At 40.5% G+C, this 9784-nt stretch overlaps 1 protein-coding gene across 1 annotated transcript in view; it reads right to left on the bottom strand.

Annotated features, from left to right (window-relative positions):
- Positions 1 to 7653: 7653 nt before the first annotated feature.
- Positions 7654 to 9784, bottom strand: part of eipr1 (EARP complex and GARP complex interacting protein 1) — an 84609-nt gene continuing 82478 nt past the window's right edge. The window contains exon 9 of the mRNA XM_033641933.2: positions 7654 to 8225. Coding sequence (XP_033497824.1) covers positions 8051 to 8225 — 175 coding nt within the window. The 3' untranslated portion in view covers positions 7654 to 8050. The remainder of the gene's footprint in view (positions 8226 to 9784) is intronic.

The raw sequence follows: 9784 nt of genomic DNA, 5'->3' as shown, positions 1-9784 counted from the left end.
TGCTGGATGTGTAAATTGCAAGGGTTTGCTATGACTATCATAATAACAACTTTATAAGTTGATTATATGTTAGTGTTGTTTTCTCAGCTCTTTACACCATCCCTGAGTGGGCAATAATCTATCAATGCAGCTTTAAGGGATATAGGGTAATAAAAGTTTCCAAAAAAGGGTACGTTCACTCTAGGACCATTAGATAGTTTTACACACATGTGCACTTATTTTGGCAGTCAGTGGAGGTAGAGAGATAAAATGACAGGCTAGCATAGACTGGGTAAATGCAGTCAATAATTGGCTGAAATTTGGCCCCCCAAAAAACACACTGTTTATGCAACAAAGATTATAAATATGAGAAATATGTTAAATAAAATGTGCACTTTGTGCAGATAAGATGCGGTATACTGCCACTTCATATTGAAAAAGAACAAAAAGGGGATGGATGAAGATGAGAGGATCTGTGAATATTGTGAGCTTAATGTGGTGGAAAATGATATCCTTTCATCTTTTACTGGCCTTTGAAAAATATTGTTCTATGTTAAAGATTAAGATATGTTTTGCATTCATAATTATTCTATATTTTACATTAATCATGAATTGAATGTGTTATTTATGTGTGATGAATTGGTGCATACTATATGTAGGCTTGGTTTTGTTTATGTTTTTTTATATGTGTTTACATTTTTGAAGATCTTTTGGGATTTATCATGTAGAATGTGTGTTTAAAATTTAAAAAGGCCATGTGTTTTAATAGTTAGTCACGCTGTAAGATGTTGGTGTATAATGTAAATAACATATAAATTACCCAAATATAAATTCACCTATTTATAATATATCTATGGATGACAGAAAGGCCGAGATTTTGTTTTCTGGATAACCCACTAGCTGCCATCATGTGTTATAGCTGGCCAGGAAAATGCTGAAGACTGTCTAGGGATATTTCCACTGTCAGCAATAACATGTCTCAAAATCTCCACATTGACTATCAATGCATCATACTTAGTGTAATTTGTCCTGGGCGAGCCTTTCAGGAATACTAAAGAGGTGCCTTCATCGATTCACATGCAAATACTCGCTGTTGTTAGCAGGTGGAGTGACTGATTGGTCACAGTCATTCAAATCAGCTGCTGGATATTTCGTATAAGGTGGGGAAATGTCTGTGTCTGCTTTTCTAATCAACTGTTTGTCTCATAATATAGTCTTTCTGCACAGAAACACACACACACATGCTCTATTATACATAAGACCCTGGCACACTTGATCCACACATCTCTTCATACACTGGTGCCTGGAAGATGGCAGAGACATGACAATGAGTGCTGTGTGCGCACGTGTGTGTCTGTGACAAGCATCACAAGTTTCCAGATGGGCGATATTCAGCGATTACCTTTTCAGCGCTTACCATCCCTCTGTATCTCCACCCTGATCCCTCCTCTCAATAATTGACTGCAGGGTAACAAGGGCTCTGTGTGTGTGTGTGTGTGTCTGTGTCTGTGAGCAGCTTCTCTGATTAGATAGCTGAATATACTCTATATTCAGCCACGGCACTGACTGCCCCAACTGGCATAGCTAATGAAGAGCCCGTGCCCCTCCCTTGGCACTGGCGTGTGTGCGTATGTGTGATGCATAGAGTCAAGCTGCAATTAAAAGGCCTGTCAGTGGTGTCTGCCATAACAGAGGCTCGGACTGTCACTATCGACCAGCCTCAACACACACTGTACGGAGACAGAGAGTGGGAGGGAGAAGTGGGCAGAGGGACAAGGGGAGAGAAAAGATTGAAGAGTGAAGGGATGAAGAAAGGAGGACAAGGAAGAAGAGCTTTCTCATCCAAGATGGCCGCCAGTGCAGTCCTTTGTGTGCCGGCATATAAGCTGTGATTTTTATTTGTTTTATCTAAGTTTCATACTGATAATCCGACCAAGGTAAGTGGTAAGTTTAAATCCACTCAAGATGCGCACACCTGACTCTCTATTGGCATCTTATATCAACCCAAATGGGTGATAACCATACTGCCGCTGCACGACTGAAACCCACTGACTACAGCTTGCATTGGACTAAACAGAAAATGGACTTTTACTTCCACTCAAGAGGTGCGTAGTGGTGTTTTTTTTTTGGTTTCTCACACAATCCGATGTAGAAGTGTGTAGAAGTCCTTGAGCTGGTAGGGGCCTGATTCAACCACCTTGCCTGCCTGCTAGATTGCTGTTGGTGAGTGACTGAAGCAGCTTCTCTTGGTACTTTACTGTACAGGTGTCCACGGGTCTACCTGGACCTGAGATGCGACCTGAGACCCATACTGGTTTGAGTCCCCATTTTATTATGGTCAACAACTATCACTGTGGGTCCCAAGGTGTTTCGGTCCTTTCATAATACCGGGCTGTTTATGCAGAAGACAGATGCAAATACTTTTAAAATTGGTGCTAAATGACCAGAGAAAACTGAAAAAAGAGCGGCCAATAATGCTCCCACCAGTGAATGACATAATACAAGTTGGTTTTGGCCCAGTCAATGGTTTTGGCTAATCTGAAAACAATATGGTAGTCAGCTGGTAACAAATGATCTTGAATAACAGTTGAACGATGAGCTAAATTATGTTTAAATTTATCAGCATTGCTTAGTTTTACTGTTTGATCTCAGTATTCTCAGCCTCCTTATAGAGAAAGCCTTTTACAGTACAGGAAACAGTATGGCACCCACTTCCTGTTCACTAATTCTTGTATTACAGCCAAACAGTGCACTAAAATATGTTTTTGAAGACACATTAGGCAGGAAATAGGCAGTACAGTAACAGAATCTTCATATTCGATCAGAGCTGCCTGGTTTTAAGGTTTGATTTGAGTTTGGTCTGCATTTCAGACACAGAGAGAGGGGCGGCTCTCTCTCTTGAGCTAGAGAAAGTCAAGCAGATTTTGACGTGGAAGATGAGCAGGGGGATCTAGGCGCTGGTAAGATGGAGGGAAGTTTAGCACAGTTTATTTACACATACTACCCACATAATCGTGATACAGAGCTGGTTGAAAATAGGCAAAGCATTCCTTTAACCATTATGTGTAATACCTGAGTGGATCAGAGAAGACCCCTGATCAGTGCTGATCACAAGAGAAACGCATAAGCACTGTGTGTGTGTGTGTGTGTAGCTTGAAAAATGATTAGGCTGATTTAGAATTAGATTATAAGAGCGAAATTAAGGTGAAAAATTGTTAAGCAGCAGTGCCAGCGTGTTGGAGGCAGAGTGGAGGAAAAGATGGATAATGAGCCGTGGAAATTAAAGCATTACAGCAGCTCACATCACAACAACATCAACAACAACAACAACAACAAAATAACTGACATTAGAATAAAATAAAAGTAGACATCTGAAAGACTACTCGACATTATATACAGTAAGATAGGTAAGAACAGCATGTACTTGTATCCAGCATTAGAATGCCATTTTTAGTAGCATTTCTAATTTAACAGGTCCATAAAATAGACCCATCCTGGATCTCTCTCCTCTCAGACGTGCACCAAGTTGAGCCCTCAATATCTCAGGCAAAAACAGGAAGGGAATATTTTTAAAATTTATTGAGAGCAGTCACTTCTTGAAACAAATTTCCTGGGTCCACTGGAGTTCAGGTCTGTAATTTTGAACTTGTGAAGACCTCTACTGTGCTGTGCATCCCTGCCTAGGCCTGTGCAGCTGGACGTACGCTGGATCCTGCATTGCCACCCTTTCTCAGTTTCTCAACATAATATGCTCCTGAAGCCAACTGCTCGCTACTGACTTATCTGACCATCTGAGCACCTGTTACTTCATGTTCTGTAGTCTCCTATGCAGGCATCATGTATCTGTTGGTTTATTTATTAATAATAAGTGCCTCTTTGGACTCTCTGGATGAAATCAGGTGAGTGAACATTTGCCATCTCACTTCCGAAGTCTTACAAATTCTCCAAACAGAGACTCTTGTAATCATCATTTAAGAATCCACCCTGCACAACAGGAAAAGCTTTATAACTCCCAAACACATTCTCATGTTCTCATGTTGCAAAAGGACCTCCTTGCACTTTACTGCCTGAGATGCTGATTATGACACCATTGCATAAACTGGGAAGCTGAAATGTGTTGTTGTGCTACTACTATTGTTATCTAGGAATGGGCAACCAAAACTTAGCTCCATGCAAATTATACCCACTCCTGCTGATGTCAAAACCAGATTGGGTCTTGGCTTCATGAATTTTAATGTTAGAGGTCTTCTCCCAAAAATAGATATGCTGTGAGTTATAGATATAGTTATTATGGTTTTATGTTTCATAAAAAAATAAAACAAAATCTTAACAAAAAAAAAGGACACCTGACAGTTAGATTACAATTGATGTTAACATTGTTCATAGATCCACTCAAGCTGGTAAAGGTGGAGGAGTTACGGTTTATGTGAAATCCAAACTTTGTAGCTCCATGTGACAGTCTGCACCAAAGGCCGCACAGTTTGAAGTGCTCACTGTTAAAAGTGAATACATCCAAGGATACTCGCTTTCCTCTTGTTGGCTGCTACAGACCACCGTCATCCACAAAAGATCCATCTCCTCTCTTTCTGATGCCTTAAACAATTTCAGTGACTCCGAATTCATTCTCATGGGCGATCTAAATGAGGACCGTCTCTGACTGCATTAAAGAACTGCATGACTCTTTAAATCTCACACACTTTGTTAATGCTCCTACAAGGCCCACTCCAAAAGATCTTAGCAAATCTACATTACCAGATCTCATACTAAGAAATGTGCCCTACAAGTATACCTCAACTGCAGCATTCTGTTAAGATGTCAGTGATCACTGTGCTATTGCCTGTGTAAGGGGCTCAAATCATCAGTTTGAACTTTTTTTTAAACAACCTGAAGAAGTACTTGTGGCAGGATCAGTTAAGATGATCAGGGAAAGGAATACCTCCTGGGTCAGGGCTAAATCCTCCTGCTGACTGGACTGCCTCTTAGAGCTCTGAGAAATAAATGCACATGCGGACTAGGAAATTCAGGAAACAGATAAAATCATTGTCATGTTTTATTTCCACTTCAGGCCTCCCTGAATGCATTTTAGTTGACTCAACTGAAATAAAGAGCAAAGATGATATTGCTGGGCACTTTAATGAGCATTTTATATCAGCTGGGTCTGTTTTTCATACATATGCAACAGGGTCTTGAAGCTCTACGTTTAAGAAATTCCGGTTCTGTGACACCTTCATCGTGCACTGACTCACTTAAGGATCCCTTTGTTTTTGAATTCTTTCTTGTGTGGAGATCTGTAAAGCTTTGAAAGCTATTGATCCAAAAAAGTCGTCTGGACCCGTCAACCTGGGTCCTTCTTTTAAAGGTTGCAGCTGATTTTACTGCTGAGCCTATTGCTCATATTTTTAACCAGAGCCTTCAGACTACTTCAGTCCCCCAAAATCTGGAAAGCAGCCTTCGTTCTCCTCTTAGTGAAGGGTGGGATCCTTCGGACTTTAACAATTACCCCCTATATCCATACTTCTTACCTCGCCAAGTTTTTAGAATCTCAAGTATACTCTCAGCTGAAACAATTCTTCGTTGACAGTGTAGTCAGCCTTCAGACCTTAATGATTTAACCTTGAGTCCACCTTCAAAACACCACAGCTTAATGACTGTGTCTCCCTGGAAGAGTTCAAAGCACTGATTAAAAACTGTGTAACCAAAGAGTGCAGTTGCTACTCCTAAACTGGATTTTGTTTTATGTATCTTCTGCCTGTCTGATTTTGACATGCTCCACTTTATGATTTTGTACCCTTGTAATGGTGTGCTACCTTGGTCAGGTCCAGTGTTGTGCATGAAGGTGCAGAAAGAGCATGTTCATTGAATGCGCTCATATTTTTGTGAAGTGAACACATCAGTTTGCAACTCATGAACATTAACCTGAGTCGTTCACCTTGTGACAATTACAGATACCCATTATATGGATCCCAAGGATTTATGGTGCCATACATGCCGACAAAACATACCCATTTATATGCAGATTGTGCCTGCTAAGACACGTCCAAACATCAGCCACACAGACAACGAATTTGAAAGACCATATCAAGTTGGAGCATCTACCCAGTGTTGGAAAATATCGGAGAATGATGATCACAAGGTTTTATTGTATTAGAAAAAACAAACAACAAACAAAAAAAAACACGCAAGACATGAATGTAAAAAAGCTAATATTTTGAGACTGTAAATGTTAAGCTGTGTGACCTGAACTTGCTAACTAGCTCTTGTAAAGTGTGAACATGCACAACAGTGGCCAGGTCTCCCTCACAGATGACATTTAATTCTCAAGTGACTCCCTGGATAAATTACAAAAATCAAGAGTAGAAAAGAGACTGAGATGGTGAAGGGAAGGCTAATCCACAGTAGGTAGTGCTGCTATTTCATCTGGTGAACAAAGTGTAAATCTACAGGGTTAAAGGAATAGTTCACCCCCAAAATGTGTTGAACTCACGAAAAAAAATTTGTTATTCTCATATGCCGGCAGTGAACTAAGAATCAAAAAAATTAGAAACTTCTTCATGAACAAGTCATAGGAGTCTGTGTTAAACAGCAGCAAAACTTTATCAAAACACCTGTGTACAAACTCTCACACAACTTGTGCACTATTTGAGTTGTGTGACAGTTTGTAAACAAATGTTTTGATATAGTTTTGATGTTGTTAAATGTTAAGTCCCGTGACTTCAATTAACCAAACATTTTCTCCATTTTTGGATTCTTCGCTCACTGGAGGTCTGCAAGAAAACCCTTTTTCTTTCCACAAATTTGATGCAACAGTGGGTGAGTACTTGATGTACACATCTGGAGGGTGAATATTCTTTTTAAAGATGTATCTGTCACAGCCTGAATTTTTCCTAATGCCCTCAGACTTTTGATGAAGACTGGACTGAACTGTATTTTTAAAAGACCATCTGGTGTGATAAGCATTTGAGTGGTCGATCTTCCTTAGTCTGTCTCTGTTTTCACTCTGGTCTGAACTCACACAGCTTTTACTCCATCTCAGTGATTAAGAGGATTCTTTTTTCTAGGATTTTGGTTTTCTGTGTTTTTCCTCCTGTGTCCTGTGCTGCCTTTCTTTCTTTGCCCATCGACACACCTGCTCTGAATCAGCCTTGTTATTCCGTCGCTGCTCCCATAGTTTCCCCCCGCCAATCAGCTCCCTGCCTGCTCTCCTGACTAATCACCTCATTCCTCTCACCTGAGCTTCTTCCGCCCATCTCTCCACCTGCACCTCATTCCCTTGTCAGATTAGTTTGTATTGAAGTCCTGGTTTCCAGTTCAGTCCTTGATGGATCCTTGGTTTCGTTATGTTATGATCAGTTTTGCACTGCCTGCACAAATCTTAAATGAAAAGTTATTTCTTTGAGTTGCTATTTCCCGCAGTCTCCTGCGCTGGGGTCCGCCTGCTCTGTTTTTCATGACAGTATCAATCGATAAAGAAAGAACCATCTCATTCAAGGATGATGGAAATAGTGGCAACCCAAACAACCTGCAAGCCTGGACAGCAACAATTTGAAGATTTGAAATAAATTTTCTTTGAATTTCTTTTTTAACTCAAATATTGTGATTTTAGATGCCAGCATTTTATAACTGGTATTGGTAGTTGAACACCAGTAAACACAACAAATGATTCAGACAAAAAAATAAGCAGGAAATAACATATTTATGCAAATAATGACATGACAAAGTACACGTTTTGGATTTATGTTATGAAGAAAATGATTTTTCTTCTGTATGTGTTCTTTTCGTATATGGCGTTGCTGCCAACACCACGACACCACAAGTCGACACCATGTCAATATTTATCCGTCTTTCCGAACATATGAGCTACAGAAAATTTATATCACACACACGCACGCAATCTTTACCATTGCAGCCTTCACATGCAGTTTGCACTGTATTCCACAGCACACTTACTGTGCCACGATATAATGGAATGTCTTCTTGCAGATTTTGGTAGCAAAGGACATGTTATGGCTTCTCTCACACACTCACAGTACACACATACACACATTCAGATCACCTGTCCCTCCCCACCCTCTCAGAGCAGGATGCGGTATTTGAGAGCGCGGGGAACCCTGTTGATGACGAGGCGTCCATCGTAGCTGAGCGAGGCGAAGAGCCAGGGGTCGGCCGATGACCACTCTGCCGCATACACGCTGTCTTCGTGTTCTTCATAGGTAGACACCACGCTGTCCTTCAGGGGCTCCTTACCTCTGAATAACACACACACACACACACACACACACACACACACACACACACACACACACAAAGAGATGAGCTAGTTATGGAAACTGAAAAAGGAATGCATCACATCTTGCAGATTTCAAGCAGGTCTTCTAACATCTTGACCACCAATGTACGGAGGACCTACAGATATTAAACTAGCTAATGTTAGCTAATGTTAAATACACATTTAATGTCAAAGCTGCATGCAGTGCAGTTAAATCATAGTTGTTGTTAAAAAGTGGAATCTTGGCTAAAGGCCCCGACACACCAAACTGATATCAAATAACTAGCAGCAACCAAACCTGACTGTTACGTTGCCTTATGTCGCCTGTGTCTTGCCTGTGTACTTTCTGCACCTCTGAGAGGAAGTAACTCTCCACACCAGCAGGCAGCGGTAGTCTGTATTCACCATTCAACTGGTAGCCAGACAGGATGGATTCAAGACGCTAGTCAGCGAGTTAACACATCAATAACACAACTTGATGTTAAAAGAACAAATGATATTTAATGCGTGCTAGCCAACAATAATATAAACATCAAGAACTGTTTCTGCTGAAGACTTTAATGGCAGAAAAATAATCTTACCTAACATAAGTTTGTTTTGATCTCACGCTCTCTTGACTTTAGTCATTTCTTTGCTTTCCTCACTTGCATTTCTCTTCCCATAGACTGAATACAACTGCCAATCAGTGATGGGCTCCACCATCTCTGATGCCAATTCAACATGATGAATTGGCAGAAACAGCTGGCAAGGGCAAGGTGCCAATGGTGTGGGATGTACTGCGAAAGCTAGGGCAACAGATGCTCTCCGACGGCCAGAAAAGGATCAATAGCTGACTGTTAATGTGAGTGAGATAACTCCACCTTACAATGCACCTTCTGTTTCAGGAATTATATGAAAATGTGTCAAAAGTTCTTGAAGCAAACTTGCAAACTGCAAATTGTGGAAGCAAACTTTTTTTTTAATGAACAATGGTTGATGTTTTGCATTTTTTGCAAGGAAAAAAAAATCGATATAACTTTCAACAAAACTCACCAAGGTTATCCATGAGGTCTAAACAAATGGGCTGAATGTATGTCCTTCTTTGTAACATACTTGCAAAGCCCATTTTTGAAAATTATTTGAAGCCATCATTGTTTACAGTCATGTTTGCAAGCTTGCAGACTTATTTTTCACTGCCTTTGAAGGTGCATTGCTGCATTCCTTTGTGCATTATAACTAACAGCTGCCAATCAGCTGAATAGCTCGAACTAGCGTGGGGAGTGTGTATATCGTCACCTGCGTGCTTCCATGCATGTGTGTGTGTGTGTGTGTGTGTGCACATGAATAATAAAAACAATAAACAGAGACCCTCCTGTAAAAGCTCTGTTAGCACTACTAGTGGTCATATAAAGTCTTTCACACAAGCACACACAACTTCAGTTTGTATCTGTTTATCTCCTTGGTGTTATGGATGGCCCACACACACCAGTACCTGCTGAAGACTGGAGGATATTTACTTTATTTATTCACCATTTCTCCCTGTCTTCAGTACACAAAGAG

This window comes from Epinephelus lanceolatus, chromosome 15, assembly GCF_041903045.1.
Source record: "Epinephelus lanceolatus isolate andai-2023 chromosome 15, ASM4190304v1, whole genome shotgun sequence".
Classification (NCBI taxonomy): domain Eukaryota; kingdom Metazoa; phylum Chordata; class Actinopteri; order Perciformes; family Serranidae; genus Epinephelus; species Epinephelus lanceolatus.
This window is presented reverse-complemented; position numbering and strand designations above follow the sequence as displayed.